This window comes from Ranitomeya variabilis, chromosome 2 (assembly GCF_051348905.1).
Source record: "Ranitomeya variabilis isolate aRanVar5 chromosome 2, aRanVar5.hap1, whole genome shotgun sequence".
NCBI classification, from domain to species: Eukaryota; Metazoa; Chordata; class Amphibia; order Anura; family Dendrobatidae; genus Ranitomeya; species Ranitomeya variabilis.
In genome coordinates, this window is record NC_135233.1 from 461,161,708 (window position 1) to 461,184,970 (window position 23,263).

The following is a 23,263-nucleotide window of genomic DNA, read 5'->3' on the forward strand; positions in this document are numbered from 1 at the left end:
ATTACTCCCTATCTTATATTGTTTAGGATAAGGGGAAACCCCGCTGCTCCCCCGGCCACAGCCAAAAAAAAATCTGGGAAGGCCACAATGAAGAGCATCAGATGTCCTGTATGCCATACTAAACTCCCAGACTCCCATGGCAAGACTCTCTGTGCCACCTGTACGTCTAAGGTTATGAAGGATGAGCAGTCATCAATGTTCTCCGAGATGAGATCCCTTATACGGGAAGAGGTGCAGGCTTCTATATCCAGCCTTTCGCATTCTCGGCCTGCCAGTCCCATATCTGGTCGCAAGCGCGCCAGGAAGGAGGAAGTCCAGGGGGAGCCAGAGTATTCTTCTGATGAAGGTTCTGAGCTCAGGGATTCGCTATCAGAAGAGGAAGGAGAAATTCCTGTAGAAAACCAGGACAGAGCCAGGAAGTATCTCTTCCAGTCCGAGGAGACAGATGAACTTGTCCAGGCTGTTAGAAATACGATGCAAATCGAAGATACTTCTAAACCACAGTCCAAGCAGGACTTGATGTTCAGGGGACTTGTGGCACGAAACCTGACTGTGTTTCCCATTAGTGATCATATCAAAGCTATGGTCCTAGAGGAATGGAAGGAGGCTGAGCGCCGATTAGTGCTATCCCGTGACTTCAAAAGTCGCCTGCCGTTTGATCCGGAGGAAGTCAAGCTATGGGAAGAGATCCCTAAAATTGACGTTCCCATAGCAAAGGTCACCAAAAAGACTGTGATACCCTTCGAAGACTCCTCCAGTCTTCGTGACCCTATGGATAAGAAGGCTGACATCCTTCTTAAAAGGGCCTGTCACGATATGGTATGAAATATCATATAAGTTTAGTTTCTCTTGTCAGCCCAGGATGTGGGCTAAGAAACCCCCCTTCTCTCTGGTTCTCTTTCCTTCCCTGTGTTTCTAACTGTGTAGAAGAGCTTGCCTTGTGGGGGAGTTTTATTGACGAAAGGTATTTACGACCAGTATTTCTTGTGGGGGGAAAGTGCCCAGCTTTAACTAGATTAGAACCTTCCAGAAAATGAAAGTCTTTTGTTCTGTTTTTGGAAGATATTATGCAAACCGGTTAAGTTACGAACACCAAAATATATCGTCATAATCACACTCGGAGGATCTACGCATCACTCTAATCACAGGCCTGTAGCTCCATCTGGTACAGAGGTAGGGATTTCTCTGTCAGTGTGCGTGACAAATAGGACATATTTGATCTCATCGGAATGCCCACGATACTATGAGATGAACGATGGGTAGGGTGCGATTATTTTATGTTCTGTAGCGAAGTTACGGGCATCAGATATATTTAATGCCCAGTGAGCAATACTGAAGAAGTAGGAGGGGTTGGAAAAACCAGCCCTTTCTGTGAGGTCACAGGCTGTAGGTTATAAAGTTGCTGGCAGGTTTCCAGGGGGGGAGTTGTGAGTTTTTACCTGAAGCGACCAGACTGCGAGTGCCAATGCACTGGGATAGATGGAAAGCTCCTAGCCTAGCCTGCAATGCAATGATCTGAGAATATGTGAGTGTTACCTTTTCTTCATTTAATCCTTTTATTTTTATAATTACCTTGTACATATTTGCAATTGTCTCATTTGTAACATCTTTGTGAAATATTTTATAAACACTGCCTAAAAATCATTTATGGGGTATAATATTTATTACTAGTTCGTTCTTCCTGCCCTAAACCGTACCCTGTCTCTGAAGGGAATTACGCTACTGTTTTGGGTTGCTCCGGACAGTTTAATCGGAGCTGGTGGCGGCGATACCGTGTGCAGGCTGTTGGGGGGTCAATGTAGCGACTGCGGCTTGATAATTATTGTTCCTGCCTGAGTGGGAGTAGTTATCGCGTTGCTGTAGTGCGCCCAATAGCCAGTACATAGCAGGCAGCCTTTCTGGCGACTAATTACCCCAGGTGCAGTACCGAGTCTGACCTGAGAGTAAGGGGGGCGCCAGAGAGCTGCAAGTGTTAAGTGGAACTGTAAGCGGGATAGACACAAATCCCTGCAGTTCATGGTATACTGAAGAGCAGTGGGATACCTAAAATAAGCCCCTGCTGTAAACTAAGAGGTCAATAGCCTCGTGTGTGTTTTTTCATCACATTGTGGCAGTGGAGGGATAACTAGGATAAGCCCCCCTGCACATGTGATAGCCGTCTGCTGGTCTAAAGTCACCCCAATCCGTGACATATTGTAGGCAGCGGCTAAGGGATCTTGACAGTCACGGTGTGAATCGTGACAGGGCCTGGGAGGCTTCTGCAGCTTGGATTAGAACAAACATAGCGGCCACTTCGGTGGCCAGATCTATGTACTTATGAATGGGGCGGTTAGAAGAGCAGTTATCCAATAAGACCCCCAGATCAGATATTTTGCACTCCTTTCCCATAATGAAGTCTGCAATGGCTTTCTTATCTGATATGACAGCTGAATCAGTCAGATTTTCAGCCCGTAATAGCTCACTATCCAATGCAGCTAGGAGGGCGGTGTGGCTTAGGTCATGGTCTGGTGACAATGCTTCCAAATCCAAACTCTGCTCTATTCCGTTTTCAGGACAGAGGGTGTTTGGACCGGCTTTGGACTCTATCCTTGAGTCAGCGTCCGATAAAAAGAAAGGTTTTCCGGAGGACAAACCTAAACGTTCCCAGCCCTTTCGGAGAGGTTTCTTCTCCAGAAAGCAGTTTGATCCTAAAAGTCAGGGTCGGTCCAGAAGAGGATCCTACAGAGGCTCCCGTGGACAGAGTAATAGGAACAGGGATCTTTCTTTAGCCCATCCTATAAAAATAAATCTCTATGACGCCACTCACATTGGGGGGAGGCTCCGTATGTTCGCAGAAAATTGGGCCCAGATTACTCAGAATCAATGGATTCTCAGTACTGTTTCCGAAGGTTACAGCATAGAACTTTACTCACCTCCCCCAGAAAGATACATTACACCTACGATAGTCAAACCAGATTCGGCTATACTAAAAGATCTACAGGACATGCTCAGGACAGAAGTAATAATTCCTGTCCCTCAGTCAGAGTTGGGGAAAGGCCACTACTCTTCCCTGTTCACGGTCACGCTGCCATCAGGCGACACCCGCACAATAATAAATCTAAAGCCTTTGAATGCATGGGTGAGATACAGAAGGTTCCGCATGGAATCCATTCGGTCAGCAATTCCGCTTATAAACCAAAATGCGGTCATGTGTACTATCGACCTAAAAAGGGCCTACTACCAGGTCCCAGTACATCCCTCATCTCAGAACCTGCTGAGATTTGCTGTAGCCCTGCCAACCCGGACCTGCCACTATCAGTTTCAGGGCCTCCCCTTCGGTCTGGCTTCCGCTCCTCGTATTTTTACCAAACTTGTATCAGAGATGGTGGCCTTCCTGAGGAAACAAGGCATCATAATAATTCCGTACCTGGACGATTTCCTTCTTGTGGCAGATTCCGTAAAGCTCCTGGAAGATCACAGAGAGCGGACTATCGCACTGATGGAGCATCTCGGCTGGGTACTAAACTGGCAGAAATCCGATCTTCTACCAGAACGAAGGAAGACCTTCCTGGGGGTGCACCTGGATTCCAGACGCAGAATATCTTTACTACCCGCAGTCAAGAGAAGGATAATTCAGACTCAGGTCTGGTATCTATTGGAACATCGAGTTACCATAAGAATGGCTAAGAAGGTTCTAGGCCTAATGACAGCCTGCATACCATCCGTCAGGTGGGCGCAGTCACACTCAAGACATCTACAGAAGCAGATCTTGTCAGCTTGGGATCGCCGCCAGTCTTCCCTAGAGGCTCCATTGAGGCTGAACGGTCTAACAAGAAGATCTCTCGTCTGGTGGACACGATCGGAGAACTTAAAGGTGGGAGTTCTGTGGGTCACCTCCCCTTACGTAGTTATCACTACGGACGCCAGCGCTTGGGGCTGGGGAGCTCATCTGCAGGGCAGAATCTTGCAAGGCAAGTGGCCAGAAAGCATAAAAAGCAGATCATCCAACTTCAGAGAGCTCTACGCCGTATGGCAAGCATTGAAGCACAAACAGCCCATACTCTCAGATCGCCACGTAAGAATCTTTTCCGACAATGTAACAAGTTACAGCAGGGCCGCGCTTAGTAACCCGATATTTACCCTGGTTACCATTGTAAAAGTAAAAAAAACCACACTACATACTCACCCTCTGATGTCTGTCACGTCCCCCGGCATCTGCGCTGCTGCTCAGAGCTTCCTGCACTGAATGTGTCAGTGCCGGCCGGAAAGCAAAGCACAGCGGTGATGTCACCGCTCTGCTTCAGGGTCAGCGCTTACACAGTGCAGGGAAGCGGACGCCGGAGGATGCGACAGACACGGCAATGTAAGTATGTAGTGTTTTGGGTTTTTTTACATTTACACCGGTAACCAGGGTAAACATCGGGTTACTAAGCGTGGCCCTGGTTAAGCCCCCTGCCCCTGCTTCCCAGAGTAATCAGGAAGATCAAGGCAGAGGGTGTCCCGGTGATTCTCATCGCCCCGGATTGGCCTCACAGGGTGTGGTATGCAGAGCTGGTCCAGCTCCTCGCAGACGTTCCTTGGCGCCTACCAGATCGTCCACATCTACTTTCTCAGGGCCCGATTTACCACCAGAACTCAGGGGCCCTGTGTTTGACGGCATGGCTGTTGAATCCTGGGTTCTGACTCAAGCAGGTTTCTCCCGTGAGGTAGTTTTCACCTTGATCAATGCCCAAAAGCCGGTATCATTGCGCATCTACCATCGGATCTGGAGTTTCTTCTTTGATTGGTGCAGAAGCAAAGGTCGCTCCCTGATGGTTTTCAACATCCCTACCATCCTGGATTTCTTCCAATCCGGCCTGGAGTTGGGGCTTTCGCTGAGTTCCCTTAAAGGGCAGGTCTTGGCCTTGTCAGTCCTTTTTCAACAAAGAATCGCCTCCAAGCCTCAGGTCAGAACGTTTTTTCAGGGAGTCTCTCACTTGGTGCCTCCCTACAGCCTCTAGAGGCTTGGGACCTTAATCTGGTCATAGGTGTCTTGCAGGAATCTCCCTTCTAGCCGTTGCAGGACATCCCTCGATCTCTTCTTTCATGGAAGGTGACCTTCCTCGTCGCTATTACCTCGATCAGACGAGTATCGGAGTTGGCTACTCTTTCCTGTCGGACGCCGTTCCTTATGTTCCACCGAGACAAGGTGGTCCTCACACCGTCCCCCACTTTCCTTCCGAAGGTGGTGTCTTCCTTCCACCTCAATGAAGCTATCGTACTTCCGTCTCTTTGCCCTACTCCAAAGCACCGCGTGGAGAAGGCTCTTCACTCCTTGGATATTGTCAGAGCTCTCAGGAAGTAATTGTCCAGGACGGCACCCTTTCGCCAGACGGATGCTCTGTTCGTGCTCCCGATGGGACACAGGAAGGGACTGGCCGCTTCTAAGTTGACAATCGCCTGATGGATTCGGTCGACCATTCAAGAGGCTTACCGAGTCAGAGGCAAGCCTATCCCTGCGGGCCTCAGGGCACACTAGACTTAGTCGGTGGGTGCTTCCTGGGCCATTCGAAATCAAGCGTCTGCAGAGCAGGTTTGCAAAGCTGCAACCTGGCCTAGCCTGCACACCTTTTCAAAGCATTACAATATCCATACTCAGGCATCCTCAGATGCAAGCCTGGGCAGGCATATTCTGCAGGCAGCGGTCACGCACCTGTAGACAGCAGGTGCCATAAGTTTACACTGTTGGGTTGTTATTCCCCACCCAGGGTCTGCTTTTGGACATCCCACGGTCCTGTGTCCCCCAATGTGGCGATGGAGAAATAGGGATTTTTGTTTACTCACCGTAAAATCCTTTTCTCCGAGCCACTCATTGGGGGACACAGGACCGTTAGTGTCAGCAGCATACACTGTGTCCCCCAATGAGTGGCTCAGAGAAAAGGATTTTACAGTGAGTAAACAAAAATCCCTATTTTCCTTGCCATCTGCTTTTAAGGGAGCATTGAATCTCTTCCCTGATAACAGCTCTTAAGTCAGATGTACGGAGGGGAGCCTCATCCTCTAAGGTTTGGCATATACAAGCCTGGCAAAGCTTTTTAACATAGCTGTCTGGCAAAGGTACTGTGCATAAAGCACACTGCTTGTGTTTAGTTTTGGTTGTTTTTTTTAACCTACAGCAAAGCACAAAAACAGGACAATTCAGCTACTAGGTGCAGATCACACACTCACCCAAAGCTGTTCAATGGAGTACCGGTTCCGGAGGAGGTGAATCGCCGCGTGACGCTGGGGCAATTGAGTGCTGCTGCCCCGTACCACACCGCTGCCGCTTCTCAAGCGGTTGCTACCGCTGCTTTGCCTCTGCTGCTCGGGCACCTCCACCTGTAGGTGCTCTGCGTCCCCCACAGAGGACATCTTGCTGCACGCTCTCTGCAGCATCGGCTCCGTCCTAAGAATGCCAGCCACAAAACATTGCAATAACGGTGTACTAATTGCGCTAAATGGTGTACTGTCTGCTCTAAAGGTTATAGCCAATTTATGATTATAAGGTAAACTGTGTAGTGTATGCTTTAGGGAGTATTGCCACACTATTCGTATTATGATTTTTTTTTTTCAGTATTTTTTTTTTATTGCAAAATTGAAGCAAAAGCTGACCTATGACTGCAACTCAACTATCACATCATCATCACTGAGCCCTGTGATTGACGGATACAATTATGTGCAGTGTAGTGGTGACGATATCGCTAAAGCTTGATAAAGATCGGAGCTAGCACTAGAGTAGGGGTAAGGGGAGTAAATGTCTCTTTTTCTTAAACAGGCCCCCTGGCGAAGTTGCGAGTGAAACGCGCGTAGGGGTTCTTTGACCGTTCTACACCCACACACACGCCCCCACCCTTTGTCACATCACCTGATGTGAGTATAGTCAGTCATAAATAGGCAGACATAGTCATCTTAGCCTTTCTAGGAATATACCTTATAGATTAGGGGATATAGCACCTTATCTTGTTTATTGTGTTATATACATTGTGGTTATTCGCCCTCTTTGGGGCACTGTGTCTTTGTATTGAGTAATTTTAATTATCTTATATAATAAATATATATTTTACCATTCGCCACAACAGCACCCACATGAGAGAGAGGGATCTGCCCCTAGGAACAGTAAACCTACAGAAATAAAAGGGGCGGTCCCCCTCTCCTCCTCAGTTGGTTTTCAGAGTACGAGAGGAACCGCCAGGTGTTAGCTTCCCGCACAAGAGCAAGATTGGGGAAAGCTGCGTGGATTACTTAGGACTAGTCATGAGCGCAAGTTCTCCTACTCGAGTTTGGGATCGGGAAAGCGCGGAGTATCGCCGGTGCTCGAGTGACATATTCGAGTCTCCGCAGCCACGTGTTTTGCAGCTGTTGCACAGACCCAAAACATGTGGGGTTTAACAGCCGCAAAATGTGGCCACGGGGACCTGAACATGTCAGTCGAGCACCCGCGATTCTCGGTGCGTACCCAACCACTCCTGGGCAAACTCGGGTAACGATCACTTGCACTCATCACTACATAGGACGCCATCATCCACACGAAGCAAGTGGGAGGACGTTGATGGATAAAGCCCATCGGACTTCACCATATGGGGCATAATAAAAAACGCGCGGTTAGGGCCTTTAAGGCTACAGTCATGGCCAAAAGTATTCACACCCCTATAATTATGTCAGATAATACTCAGTGTCTTCCTGAAAATGATTGCAAACACATTCTTTGGTATTATTATCTTCATTTAATTTGTCTTAAATGAAAAAAAACACAAAAAGAATTGTCCTAAAGCCAAATTGGATATAATTCCACACCAAACATAAAAAAGGGGGTGGACAAAAGTATTGGCACTGTTCGAAAAATCATGTGATGCTGCTGTAATTTGTGTAATTAACAGCACCTGTAACTTACCTGTGGCACCTAACAGGTGTTGGCAATAACTAAATCACACTTGCAGCCAGTTGACATGGATTAAAGTTGACTCAACTGTTATGACCTGGTGGTAACGGAGCAGCACTGATATGACCTGGTGGGTAAAATAAATCATGGACAAGCTCTGAGGAGGTGGTAGCTTTACTGACCGCAATCCCTAATCCTAACACCAACACTAGAAATAGCCATGGGACGTTCCTGTCACTCCCTAGACGCCTCGTCACAGCCTAAGAACTAACTACCCCTAAAGATGGAAATAGAAAACTATCTCGCCTCAGAGAAATTCCCAAAAGGAAAGATAGCCCCCCACAAATATTGACTGAGTAGAGAGGGAAATGACACACCCAGAGATGAAAACAGATTTTAGCAAAGGAGGCCAATTCTGACTAAATAGACAGAAATAGAAAAGGATACTGTGCGGTCAGTATTAAAAACTAAAAAATCCACGCAGAGTTTACAAAAAATAACCTCCACACCGACTCACGGTGTGGAGAGGCAAATCTGCTTCCCCAGAGCTTCCAGCTAGCCTGAATATTTCATAATGACAAGCTGGACAAAAAGAGACATAACTTTGAACTGAACAGCAAGTACAAGAACTAGCAAGAACTTATCTTATGCTGACATGGACAGGCCATCAGAGAATTCCAAGGAGAGGACTGAGTCTAACCCAGAAAAACATTGACAGCTGGCATGAATTACAGACCAGAGCCCAGTTAAATAGCAAGGCCAGGGAAGCCGATTAGTGAAAGCAGCTGTCAGGCCAGACTCCAGGAGCAGCAGTTCCACTCGAAACCACCAGAGGGAGCCCAAGGGCAGAACTCCCAAAAGTACCATTCATAACCACAGGAGGGAGCCCAAGAACGGAATTCAGAACAGTACCCCCCCCCTTGAGGAGGGGTCACCGAACCCTCACCAGAGCCCCCAGGCCGATCAGGATGAGCCAGATGAAAGGCACTAACCAAATCGGCAGCATGGACATCGGAGGCAAAAACCCAAGAATTATCCTCTTGGCCATAACCCTTCCACTTGACCAGATACTGAAGTTTCCGCCTCGAAAGACGAGAATCCAAAATCTTCACCACATATTCCAACTCCCCGTCAACCAACACCGGAGCAGGAGGGTCAACGGAGGGGACCATGGGCACCACATATCTCCGCAACAAAGATCTATGGAACACATTATGAATGGAAAAAGAAGCTGGAAGGGCCAAACGAAAAGACACCGGATTAATAATTTCAGAAATCTTATAAGGACCAATAAAGCGAGGCTTGAACTTAGGGGAAGAAACCTTCATAGGAACATGATGAGAAGACAGCCAGACCAAATCACCAACACGAAGCCGGGGACCAACGCACCGACGGCGGTTAGCAAAACGTTGAGCCTTTTCCTGAGACAACGTTAAATTGTCCACCACTTGAGTCCAAATCCGCTGCAACCTGTCCACCACAGAATCCACACCAGGACAGTCCGAAGGCTCAACCAGCCCTGAAGAGAAACGAGGATGGAAACCGAAGTTACAAAAAAAAGGCGAAACCAAGGTAGCCGAACTGGCCCGATTATTAAGGGCAAACTCAGCCAACGGCAAGAAGGCCACCCAATCATCCTGATCAGCAGACACAAAGCATCTCAAATAGGTTTCCAAGGTCTGATTGGTTCGCTCCGTTTGGCCATTTGTCTGAGGATGAAATGCTGAAGAAAAAGACAAATCAATGCCCACTCTAGCACAAAAGGACTGCCAAAACCTAGAAACAAACTGGGAACCTCTGTCAGACACAATATTCTCGGGAATGCCATGCAAACGAACCACATGCTGAAAAAATAATGGAACCAAATCAGAGGAGGAAGGCAACTTAGTCAAAGGTTCCAAATGGACCATCTTAGAAAACCGGTCACAAACCACCCAGATGACAGACATCTTCTGAGAGACAGGAAGATCAGAAATAAAATCCATGGAAATATGCGTCCAGGGCCTCTCAGGGACCGGCAAAGGCAAAAGCAACCCACTAGCACGGGAACAGCAGGGCTTGGCCCGGGCACAGGTCCCACAGGACTGCACAAAAGAACGCACATCCCGCGACAAGGAAGGCCACCAAAAGGACCTGGCAACCAAATCTCTGGTACCAAAAATCCCAGGATGACCAGCCAATACAGAACAATGAATCTCAGAAATTACCTTACTAGTCCATCTATCAGGAACAAACTGTTTCCCCACAGGACAGCGGTCAGGTCTATCAGCCTGAAACTCCTGAAGCACCCGCCGCAAATCAGGGGAGATGGCAGAAAGAATCACCCCCTCCTTGAGAATACCAGCCGGCTCAAGGACTCCCGGAGAATCAGGCAGAAAACTCCTAGAAAGGGCATCTGCCTTCACATTCTTAGATCCCGGAAGATACGAGACCACAAAATCAAAACGGGAGAAAAACAAAGACCATCGAGCCTGTCTAGGATTCAACCGCTTGGCAGACTCGAGGTAAATCAGATTCTTATGATCAGTCAAGACCACAACGCAATGCTTAGCTCCCTTAAGCCAATGTCGCCACTCCTCAAATGTCCACTTCATAGCCAACAACTCTCGATTGCCGACTTCATAATTACACTCAGCAGGCAAAAACTTTCTGGAGAAGAAAGCACACGGTTTCATCGAAGAGCCATCAGAACTTCTCTGAGACAAAATGGCTCCTGCCCCAATCTCAGAAGCGTCAACCTCAACCTGAAAAGGAAGAGAAACATCTGGCTGACGCAACACAGGGGCAGAAGTAAAACGACGCTTAAGCTCCTGAAAGGCCTCCACAGCCGCAGACGACCAATTCACCACATCAGCACCTTTCTTTGTCAAATCGGTCAGAGGTTTAACCAGAGTAGAAAAATTAGCAATGAAGCGGCGATAAAAATTAGCAAAGCCCAAAAATTTCTGAAGGCTCTTCACAGATGTGGGTTGAGTCCAATCATGAATGGCCTGGACCTTAACAGGGTCCATTTCAATAGCCGAGGGCGAAAAAATGAAACCCAAAAAAGAAACCTTCTGAACTCCAAAAAGGCACTTAGACCCCTTCACAAACAGTGCATTAGCACGAAGGATCTGAAATACCATCCTGACCTGCTTCACATGAGACTCCCAATCATCGGAGAAAACCAAAATATCCAAATATACAATCATAAATTTATCCAGATACTCCCGGAAAATATCATGCATAAAGGACTGAAACACAGATGGAGCATTAGAGAGCCCGAAAGGCATCACCAGATATTCAAAATGGCCTTCGGGCGTATTACATGCTGTTTTCCATTCATCACCCTGTTTAATACGAACAAGATTATACGCCCCTCGAAGGTCGATCTTGGTAAAGCAGCTAGCCCCTTTAATCCGAGCAAACAAATCAGAAAGCAAAGGCAAAGGGTACTGGAATTTGACCGTGATCTTATTGAGAAGGCGATAATCTATACAGGGCCTCAAGGAGCCATCCTTCTTGGCAACAAAAAAGAACCCCGCTCCCAACGGTGACGAAGACGGGCGAATATGCCCCTTCTCTAGGGACTCCTTTACATAACTCCGCATAGCGGCATGCTCTGGCACAGACAGATTGAAAAGTCGGCCCTTAGGGAACTTACAGCCAGGAATCAAATTAATAGCACAATCAGAGTCCCTATGAGGAGGCAGGGAACTAGACTTGGGCTCATCAAATATATCCTGGAAATCCGACAAAAACTGAAGTTCCTGAGAAGAGGGGGAAGAGGAAATTGACATCAAAGGAATATCACAATGCATCCCTTGGCAACCCCAACTAGTCACAGACATAGATTTCCAATCCAGCACCGGATTATGCACCTGTAACCATGGAAAACCCAGCACAACAACAACATGCAAATTATGCAACACCAAAAAGCAAATATTTTCCTGATGTGCTGGAGCCATGTACATGGTCAAATGTGTCCAGTACTGAGGTTTATTCTTGGCCAGTGGTGTAGCATCAATCCCCCTCAAGGGAATAGGGCTCTGCAAAGGCTCCAAGGAAAAACCACAGCGCCTGGCAAAGTCTAAGTCCATTAAGTTCAGGGCAGCGCCAGAATCCACAAATGCCATTACAGAAAAGGACGACAATGAGCAAATCAGAGTAACAGACAAGAGAAATTTAGGCTGTATAGTACTAATGGTAACAGACCTAGCGACCTTCTTAGTACGCTTCGGGCAATCAGAAATAGCATGAGTAGCGTCACCACAGTAAAAACACAGCCCATTCTGACGTATGAATTCATGCCGTTCTGCTCTAGTCAAAGTCCTATCACATTGCATAGGCTCAGGACTCTGCCCAGAGGACACTGCCATATGGTGCACCACCTTACGCTCACGCAGGCGCCGATCAATCTGAATGGCCAGAGACATTGATTCGTTCAAACCAGCAGGTGTGGGGAACCCCACCATAACATCTTTAAGGGCTTCAGAAAGACGCTTTCTGAAAATAGCTGCCAGGGCATCCTCATTCCATTTTGTAAGCACAGACCACTTTCTAGATTTCTGGCAGTAAATTTCTGCTGCTTCCTGACCCTGACACAGAGCCAGCAAGATTTTTTCTGCCTGATCCACAGAATTAGGTTCGTCATAAAGCATTCCGAGTGCTTGAAAAAATGCATCTACATTGAGCAATGCAGGATTCCCTGGCTCAAGGGAGAATGCCCAGTCCTGCGGGTCTCCACGGAGCAGAGAAATAACAATCTTCACCTGCTGAACGGAGTCACCAGAGGAACGGGGTCTCAGAGCAAAAAACAATCTGCAATTATTTTTGAAGTTCAAAAATTTAGATCTATCCCCAGTAAACAAATCAGGAATAGGAATTCTAGGCTCATAAACCGGAGTCTCAACAACATAATCTTGGATACTCTGTACCCTTGCAGCGAGATGATCAACACGCGAAGACAGACCCTGAACCTCCATATCAGTACCAAAATCCTGAACCACCCAAAGATTAAGGGGAGAGAAAAAAAAAGACAAAACAAGCTACAAAGGAAAAAAAAAAATGACTCAGAACTTTCTTTTCCCTCTTTAGAGATGCATTTAACACATTGCAGGCCAGCTGTACTGTTATGACCTGGTGGTAACGGAGCAGCACTGATATGACCTGGTGGGTAAAATAAATCATGGACAAGCTCTGAGGAGGTGGTAGCTTTACTGACCGCAATCCCTAATCCTAACACCAACACTAGAAATAGCCGTGGGACGTTCCTGTCACTCCCTAGACGCCTCGTCACAGCCTAAGAACTAACTACCCCTAAAGATGGAAATAGAAAACTATCTCGCCTCAGAGAAATTCCCAAAAGGAAAGATAGCCCCCCACAAATATTGACTGTGAGTGGAGAGGGAAATGACACACACAGAGATGAAAACAGATTTTAGCAAAGGAGACCAATTCTGACTAAATAGACAGAAATAGAAAAGGATACTGTGCGGTCAGTATTAAAAACTAAAAAATCCACGCAGAGTTTACAAAAAATAACCTCCACACCGACTCACGGTGTGGAGGGGCAAATCTGCTTCCCCAGAGCTTCCAGCTAGCCTGAATATTTCATAATGACAAGCTGGACAAAAAGAGACATAACTTTGAACTGAACAGCAAGTACAAGAACTAGCAAGAACTTATCTTATGCTGACATGGACAGGCCATCAGAGAATTCCAAAGAGAGGACTGAGTCTAACCCAGAAAAACATTGACAGCTGGCTTGAATTACAGACCAGAGCCCAGTTAAATAGCAAGGCCAGGGAAGCCGATTAGTGAAAGCAACTGCCAGGCCAGACTCCAGGAGCAGCAGTTCCACTCGAAACCACCAGAGGGAGCCCAAGGGCAGAACTCCCAAAAGTACCATTCATAACCACAGGAGGGAGCCCAAGAACAGAATTCACAACACTCAACCTGTGTCCTTGTGTGTACCACATTGAGCATGGAGAAAAGAAAGAAGACCAAAGAACTGTCTGAGGACTTGAGAAACCAAATTGTGAGGAAGCATGAGCAATCTCAAGACTACAAGTCCATCTCCAAAGACCTGAATGTTCCTGTGTCTACCGTGCGCAGTATCATCAAGAAGTTTAAAGCCCATGGCATGTGGCTAACCTCCCTAGATGTGGACGGAAAAGAAAAATTTACAAGAGATTTCAACGCAAGATTGTGCGGATGTTGGATAAAGAACCTCGACTAACATCCAAACAAGTTCCAGCTGCCCTGCAGTCCGAGGGTACAACAGTGTCACCCGTACTATCCGTCGGTGTCTGAATGAAAAGGGACTGTATGGTAGGAGACCCAGGAAGACCCCTCTTCTTACCCCGTGACATAAAAAAGCCAAACTGGAGTTTGCCAAAACTTACCTGAAAAAGCCTAAAACGTTTTGGAAGAATGTTCTCTGGTCAGATGAGACAAAAGTAGAGCTTTTTGGGCAAAGGCATCGACATAGAGTTTACAGGAGAAAAAAAGAGGCATTCAAAGAAAAGAACATGGTCTCTACAGTCAAACATGGTGGAGGTTCCCTAATGTTTTGGGGTTGCTTTGCTGCCTCTGGCACTGGACTGCTTGACCGTGTGCATGGCATTATGAAGTCTGAAGACTACCAACAAATTTTGCAGCATAATGTAGGGCCCATTGTGAGAAAGCTGGGTCTCCCTCAGAGGTCATGTGTCTTCCAGCAGGACAATGACCCAAAACACACTTCAAAAAGCACTAGAAAATGGTTTGAGAGAAAGCACTGGAGACTTCTAAGGTGGCCAGCAATGAGTCCAGACCTGAATCCCATAGAACACCTGAGAGATCTAAAAATGGCATGTTGGAGAAGGCACCCTTCAAATATCAGGGACCTGGGGCAGTTTGCCAAAGAAGAATGGTCTAAAATTCCAGCAGAGCATTGTAAGAAACTCATTGATGGTTACCGGAAGCGGTTGGTCGCAGTTATTTTGGCTAAAGGTTGTGCAACCAAGTATTAGGCTGAGGGTGCCAATACTTTTGTCTGGCCCATTTTTGGAGTTTTGTGTGAAATGATCAATGTTTTGCCTTTTGCTTCATTCTCTTTTGTGTTTTTTCATTTAAGACAAATTAAATGAAGATAATAAGACCAAAGAATTTGTGTTTGCAATCATTTTCAGGAAGAAACTGAGTATTATCTGACAGAATTGCAGGGGTGTGAATACTTTTGGCCATGACTGTATGTGCACACGTAGGAAATGTGGTGCAGAATTTTCTGCACTAAATCTGCATCTCCTGGCAGAAAACGCAGGTGCAGATTTGATGCAGTTTTTGTGCAGATTTTTATCATGGAGGGGTGCAGAAAAGCTGCAGAACTGCACAAAAGAAGCGACATACACTTCTTAATCTGCAGCGTTTCTGCGCAGATTTTTCTGCACCATGTGCACAGCTTTTTTTTTCACATTGATTTATATTGTACTGTAAATCGCAGTGCAGTTCTGCACTAAATCTGCATCGTGTGCACACACCCTAAAGGTGGTGGCCGTACTTTATATGTGGAAATTATGGTGACAGATTCCCTTTTAAGAATGGTCATCACTTTTTTTAGGATTGTCTGTCTGTTTTTCCCATGTAACAATGAACATATTTAGTGGCCACCTCGGTGGCATTATTTAAGGCTGACGATAGAAAAATCTATGTACAAAATGCTGGTTTTTATTACAGTTGAAAACGTATGAACTGAAATGCAACAAGCAAATTATTGTCCATTTTCCATGAGAAGCCATTAAAGTGCAAAGAAAAAAATATAAGTAGCATTCATGCACAGTGTTGCGATATCGAGGCTTTGGATACCCCTCCTTAAATAGTTTTTTTTTTTTCTTCAGCTTGTTGTAAACAAATGCATTCGAGTTTCACAAAGACGAGTTTCAGTCGCCCCTAGTCAGTAGCAGCATACATCACACAGCTTCGTTTGGTCACTGACTATATTGCTGGTTTTTGTTCTTTTTTCGGATCATTTCGATGATCAGCCATGCTAAACAGAACATTACAGTTTTGTTGGCGCCATGTGAAATCATCCACGGTAGATTAGCAGGATTGCTGCATTATTAGAACAAATTTCAGCCCTTCCAAGATCATTGAAATGGCTTTTTAATGCGTTTTTTTGAACCGTATTCAGATTGAATCCCATGTTCTTCTGATGTTGAGCCTTTTCTCAATCCGCTGATATAGCTTTATTCCAGAATTCAGTATCAAAACGTGAAAAGTATGACTTAACCCAGTTTCTTCCCTTCTTTTGCGTTTTAGCCATTGACAGCCAAACAAGCCCACAACATGATGCAAAAAAAGCAGCAGTAGATAACCGATGCCAAAAATGCGATTGCTAGCCCAATGTATTGTACAATAAGGGTCCAAAATGCAAAGAGGTACACAACATCATGGCACTGCCCATCGTACGAGAGGTAGTGACGGAAAACCCAAATGCTTCCTAGAAGAAAAAAAATTACAATTAGATGCAAATAACACTTTCAGGACACAAAAAACATTGCAATAACGGTGTACTAATTGCTCTAAAGGTTATGATAGCCAATTTATAATTATAAGGTAAATGGTGTAGTGTATGCTTTAGGGCTCTTTCACACGTCCTGATATTTCCGGTACCGGAAAAACCGGTACCGGAGATATCCGTGTCCGTATGTCCGTGTGCTCAAGTGGCACATACGTGCGGCATCCGTGTGCCGCCCGAGGACCACACGGACTGTGCAGGAGAGACAGCGCTACACTAAGCGCCGTCCCCCCGCATGTGGTGCTGAAGGCGGAATTCATCTCTTCTCCCCCAGCATTCGTTGGAGAGAAGAGATGAAAGATCTTTTTTTTTTTGGGGGGGGGGGGGGAATAAAGTTTGCATGTGATGAAATCTGGCAAAACATGATCACACGTGTGCACAGTACTTGTTAGTAGGAGTCCAATAATTCACAGATGGTGCGTTGTGTGAATAACATCCTGGAAAAGAGAGGACGAGGGGAGAAAGAGGGAGAGCGCTAGCTAAGCGTAGTAGATGAGTAGATCTTTCTTGGAGAAGAAAGCACAGCTTGAATCTTTCTCAACTGGTGTGGTTGTGCAAAGAGGCACAACACTTGGAAAAGTTTTGCAAACAAAGGAGATCCTTCCACTGGTGTGCTCCCCTCTCTGATCTGCTGTGTACTGCTTCCTCTCCTCCTTGCTGTGATCACTAACACTGATGTGAAGGAGAGCAGGAAGAGGTAATACTGCCAGTTGTGCTGTGCTCCCAGAAGCAACAGGACAGTCGGCTATGTCAAGAAGTTACAACAGTAAAATTGACAGAAATGTTTAATGAAAACTATTTCCTAGATAGTTGGAATCTTTTGCATATAGAAAGCAGATGGACACCTTTTACACAATGTAATTTAATGTTCATCACCTCTACTCTAGCCATACAAATACTTTTCCAAATTCTTTTTACATGTCATCAAATACTTAAAAAACTCAAAGTTTAAGCCTAGAATATTACCGTATATACTCAAGTATAAGCTGACATTTTCAGCCCATTTTTTTGGGCTGAAAGTCCCCCTCTCGGTTTATACTCGAGTCATACCTGGGGGTTGGCAGGGGAGGGGGGCGGGGGCTATCTAATTATACTCACCTACTGCTGGCGCGGTCCCTGCGCGTCCCCTTTTCTTCCAGCGCTGCATATTCTTCCTGTACTGAGCGGTCACATGGTCCCGCTCCTTACCGAAATGAATATGCGACTCCACCTCCCATAGAGGTGGAGCCGCATATTAATTTCGGTAATGAGCAGTAACGGTGACCGCTCAATACAGGAAGAAGATGCAGCGCTGGAAGAAGCAGAGACGCGCCAGCAGTAGGTGAGTGTACAGCGCTGCGCAGCTCTGCGCGATATTTACCGCTCCTCGTTCCGGTGCGGCTCCGTCATCAGCGTCCTCTGGCTGTGACGCTCAAGTCAGAGGGCGCAGTGACGTAGTCAGTGCGCGCCCTCTGCTGAGCGTCAGTGCTGGAGACGGAGCCGCACGAGGAGCAGGTAAAGCGCCGGCGTCCTGAGCGAAGAGAAGTGAGTATGTGATTTTTTTTTATTGCAGCAGCAGCCGCATTATATATTGCACAGCTTTATATGGAGTATCTATGGGGCAATAATCAACGGTGCAGAGCATTATATATGGCACAGCTTTCTATGGAGCATCTATGGGGCCATAATGAACGGTGCAGAGCATTATATATGGCACAGCTTTCTATGGAGCATCTATGGGGCCATAATGAACGGTGCAGAGCATTATATATGGCACAGCTTTCTATGGAGCATCTATGGGGCCATAATGAACGGTGCAGAGCATTATATATGGCACAGCTTTCTATGGGGCCATAACAGGGGTGGGATTCAGCCGGTACGACCCGGTACGGGGCAGCCGTTTACTCAAATTTCTATCTGCCAGCGTTCCGGTAATTGAAAATGCCATTTTCAATTACCGGAACGCTGGCAGATAGAAATTTTCAAAATGGTTACCACTGGCAGTGGCGTAGGAAGCGGGGGGGGCGGGCCGCCCCGGGCGGCACAATGCGGGGGGCGGCACAATACGGGGGGCGGGTCGCCGGCGGCGCAGAATTTACCCTGTTCGCATCTCGGCTTCAGAAAAATGGCCGCCGCGATCTCCATCTGCGCATGCGCGGCATCCCGCGGCCATTTTCCTGAAGCCCCGGTCAGCAGAGCACTCCACCTGCGCACGCGCGGCCTCAGGAAGATGGCCGCCCCCACCGATAACCAGAGAGAGCAGGATCGTGGTCAGGTAAGCAGAACTTTTTTTTTTTTATTGAGAGCGGCGATCGGGGGGGCCCAGGGCAGAAAGCTGGACACAGGGGGGCAGAAAGCTGGAAACAGGGGGTCAGAAAGCTGGACACAGGGGGTCAGAAAGCTGGACGCTGGGGCAGAACGATGGACGCTGGGGCAGAACGCTGGACGCTGGGGCTGAAAGCTGGACGCTGGGGCAGAAAGCTGGACTCGGGGGCAGAAAGCTGGACACTGGGGCAGAAAGCTGGACACAGGGGGGCAGAAAGCTGGACATTGGGCAGAAAGCTGGACACAGGGGGGCAGAAAGCTGGACACAGGGGCAGAAAGCTGGACACGGGGGCAGAAAGCTGGACACAGGGGCAGAAAGCTGGACACTGGGGTCAGAAAGCTGGACGCTGGGGCAGAACGATGGACGCTGGGGCAGAACGCTGGACGCTGGGGCAGAACGATGGACGCTGGGGCAGGACGCTGGGGCAGAACGCTGGGGCTGAAAGCTGGACGCTGGGGCAGAAAGCTGGACACGGGGGCAGAAAGCTGGACACAGGGGGGCAGAAAGCTGGAAACGGGGTCAGAAAGCTGGACACGGGGTCAGAAAGCTGGACGCTGGGGCAGAACGATGGACGCTGGGGCAGAACGCTGGACGCTGGGGCAGAACGCTGGACGCTGGGGCTGAAAGCTGGACGCTGGGGCAGAAAGCTGGACACGGGGGCAGAAAGCTGGACACAGGGGGGCAGAAAGCTGGAAACGGGGTCAGAAAGCTGGACACGGGGTCAGAAAGCTGGACGCTGGGGCAGAACGATGGACGCTGGGGCTGAAAGCTGGACGCTGGGGCTGAAAGCTGGACGCTGGGGCAGAAAGCTGGACATGTGGGCAGAAAGCTGGACACTGGGGCAGAAAGCTGGACACTGGGGCAGAAAGCTGGACACAGGGGGGCAGAAAGCTGGACACGGGGGCAGAAAGCTCGACACAGGGGGGCAGAAAGCTGGACACGGGGGTAGAAAGCTGGACACGGGCAGATTGCTGGACACAGGGGCAGAATGGAGAAACGGGGCATGATTGGAGACACAGGGGGCAGGATGACAGACATGGCGGCATGACTGGAGACACTGGAGGCAGGATTGGAGACAGATGGGGCAGGATCATGGGGCAGGATGGATACGATGGAGACAGATGGGGCAGGATGGGAAGATCATATGGGGCAGGATGGATACTCATTAGGGCAGGATGGGAGAACATATGGCTGACGCCAGGAATGAGACACACAGGGGCTAGGATGGCGAATATTATTACCATAGGGGGCTAATTAAGGGATATTATTACTGCAGTGATGTATTTATTTTATTTTTTGAGTACACTGTTTTAAATGGAGGGGCAGTCCTATTACTGTGTACAGTGACACTGTCGCCTTCTTCGTGTGGTGTAATGTAAAAGTTGGGAAAATTAAGTAATGTGTTCTGCAAGTGGAACTCGAGATAACTGTGTTATTTCCTGCAGAGACGAGTCCTGGCTGGATGAAGTGATGGCGGTCTGTGCGGGATGAAAGATGAAGGACTTCACCTAGAGACGTCACTGGTGAGTCAGTGTGTTACCTATACACTGACACTATACACTGTATACTATATACAGGTCCTTCTCAAAAAATTAGCATATAGTGTTAAATTTCATTATTTACCATAATGTAATGATTACAATTAAACTTTCATATATTATAGATTCATTATCCACAAACTGAAATTTGTCAGGTCTTTTATTGTTTTAATACTGATGATTTTGGCATACAACTCCTGAAAACCCAAAAAACCTGTCTCAATAAATTAGCATATCAAGAAAAGGTTCTCTAAACTACCTATTACCCTAATCTTCTGAATCAACTAATTAACTCTAAACACATGCAAAAGATACCTGAGGCTTTTAAAAACTCCCTGCCTGGTTCATTACTCAAAACCCCCATCATGGGTAAGACTAGCGACCTGACAGATGTCAAGAAGGCCATCATTGACACCCTCAAGCAAGAGGGTAAGACCCAGAAAGAAATTTCTCAACAAATAGGCTGTTCCCAGAGTGCTGTATCAAGGCACCTCAATGGTAAGTCTGTTGGAAGGAAACAATGTGGCAGAAAACGCTGTACAACGAGAAGAGGTGACCGGACCCTGAGGAAGATTGTGGAGAAGGACCGATTCCAGACCTTGGGGAACCTGAGGAAGCAGTGGACTGAGTCTGGTGTGGAAACATCCAGAGCCACCGTGCACAGGCGTGTGCAGGAAATGGGCTACAGGTGCCGCATTCCCCAGGTAAAGCCACTTTTGAACCATAAACAGCGGCAGAAGCGCCTGACCTGGGCTACAGAGAAGCAGCACTGGACTGTTGCTAAGTGGTCCCAAGTACTTTTTTCTGATGAAAGCAAATTTTGCATGTCATTCGGAAATCAAGGTGCCAGAGTCTGGAGGAAGACTGGGGAGAAGGAAATGCCAAAATGCCTGAAGTCCAGTGTCAAGTACCCACAGTCAGTGATGGTGTGGGGTGCCATGTCAGCTGCTGGTGTTGGTCCACTGTGTTTCATCAAGGGCAGGGTCAATGCAGCTAGCTATCAGGAGATTTTGGAGCACTTCATGCTTCCATCGGCTGAAATGCTTTATGGAGATGAAGATTTCATTTTTCAGCACGACCTGGCACCTGCTCACAGTGCCAAAACCACTGGTAAATGGTTTACTGACCATGGTATTACTGTGCTCAATTGGCCTGCCAACTCTCCTGACCTGAACCCCATAGAGAATCTGTGGGATATTGTGAAGAGAAAGTTGAGAGACGCAAGACCCAACACTCTGGATGAGCTTAAGGCCGCTATTGAAGCATCCTGGGCCTCCATAACATCTCAGCAGTGTCACAGGCTGATTGCCTCCATGCCACGCCGCATTGAAGCAGTCATTTCTGCCAAAGCATTCCCGACCAAGTATTGAGTGCATAACTGAACATTATTATTTGATGGTTTTTTTGTTTGTTATTAAAAAACACTTTTATTTGATTGGACGGGTGAAATATGCTAATTTATTGAGACAGGTTTTTTGGGTTATCAGGAGTTGTAGGCCAAAATCATCAGTATTAAAACAATAAAAGACCTGACAAATTTCAGTTGGTGGATAATGAATCTATAATATATGAAAGTTTCATTGTAATCATTACATTATGGTAAATAATGAAATTTAACACTATATGCTAATTTTTTGAGAAGGACCTGTACAGAGGTCCTGTGTATAATGTCACTGGTGATCACTGTATTACCCATACACTATATACAGAGGTCCTGTGTATAATGTCACTGGTGATCACTGGATTACCTATAGACTATATACAGAGCTCCTGTGTATAATGTCACTGGTGATCACTGGATTACCTGTACACAGACACTGCATACTAAGTACAGATCTCCTGTGTATAATGGCACTTATGGTGATAGTATTGTGGGTTTTTTTTTTATTATTGATCAGTACTATAGTATTCAGTCACTATGTGGTGGTAATATGTGGTCTGGTCATGATGTTTTTGTATTTGTTCCTTGTATTTGATATTATTCGATCACTGTGGTGGTAATATGTCATCTGGTCATGGTGTGGCGGTATTTGTGCCTTGTAGATAGTATTATAGAGGGGAGGCGCCCTGTAGCCTCCCCCTGGGCCCTGCAGCCCCAAGTCCCCACCAGCCTCCCCCCTGGGCCCTGCAGCCCTCTAGCCTCCCCCTGGGCCCTGCAGCCCTGTAGCCTCCCCCTGGGCCCTGCAGCCCCAAGTCCCCACCAGCCTCCCCCTGGGCCCTGCAGCCCTCTAGCCTCCCCCTGGGCCCTGCAGCCCCAAGTCCCCACTAGCCTCCCCCTGGGCCCTGCAGCCCTGTAGCCTCCCCCTGGGCCCTGCAGCCCCAAGTCCCCACCAGCCTCCCCCTGGGCCCTGCAGCCCTCTAGCCTCCCCCTGGGCCCTGCTGTTGTGAAATTGGATTTTGGGCTCCCCCGGTGGCCACTGGTGGAATTGAACTGGTGTGCATCATCCTCTCTGTTCACCTGTTTCCATCAGGATGTGGGAGTCGCTATTTAGCCTTGCTCCTCTGTCACTTCCATGCCGGTCAACATTGTAATCAGGAGCCTTTCTGTGCATGTTCCTGCTTCTAGACAACTCCCAGCTAAGTTGGACTTAGTCCTTGTTTGTTTTTGCATTTTGTTCCAGTTCACAGCTGTAGTTTCGTTTCTGTGTCTGGAAAGCTCTTGTGATCTGAAATTGCCACTCTGATGTTATGAGTTAATACTAGAGTCTTAAAGTAATTTCAGGATGGTATTTTGATAGGGTTTTCAGCTGACCATGAAAGTGCCCTTTCTGTCTTCCTGCTATCTAGTAAGCGGACCTCAATTTTGCTAAACCTATTTTCATACTACGTTTGTCATTTCATCTAAAATCACCGCCAATATTTGTGGGGGCTTCTGTCTGCTTTTCGGGGAAATTTCTCTAGAGGTGAGCCAGGACTATATTTTCCTCTGCCAGGATTAGTTAGTCCTCCGGCCGGCGCTGGGCGTCTAGGGATAAAACGCAGGCTACGCTACCCGGCTACTGTTA

At 47.3% G+C, this 23,263-nt stretch overlaps 2 protein-coding genes across 5 annotated transcripts in view; one reads left to right on the forward strand and one right to left on the reverse strand.

Moving 5' to 3' along the window:
* Positions 1 to 15,545: 15,545 nt before the first annotated feature.
* The window catches only part of LOC143806683 (uncharacterized), a 55,846-nt gene continuing 48,128 nt past the window's right edge, over positions 15,546 to 23,263 (reverse strand). For all 4 annotated transcript variants that reach the window (XM_077287482.1, XM_077287479.1, XM_077287480.1 and 1 more), the window contains exon 6: positions 15,546 to 16,337. In XM_077287482.1, coding sequence (XP_077143597.1) covers positions 16,153 to 16,337 — 185 coding nt within the window. In that variant the 3' untranslated portion in view covers positions 15,546 to 16,152. The remainder of the gene's footprint in view (positions 16,338 to 23,263) is intronic.
* The window catches only part of LOC143806684 (uncharacterized), a 72,013-nt gene continuing 68,474 nt past the window's right edge, over positions 19,725 to 23,263 (forward strand). The window contains exon 1 of the transcript XR_013221536.1: positions 19,725 to 20,243. The gene's annotated coding sequence lies outside the window, so the exon portion shown is untranslated. The remainder of the gene's footprint in view (positions 20,244 to 23,263) is intronic.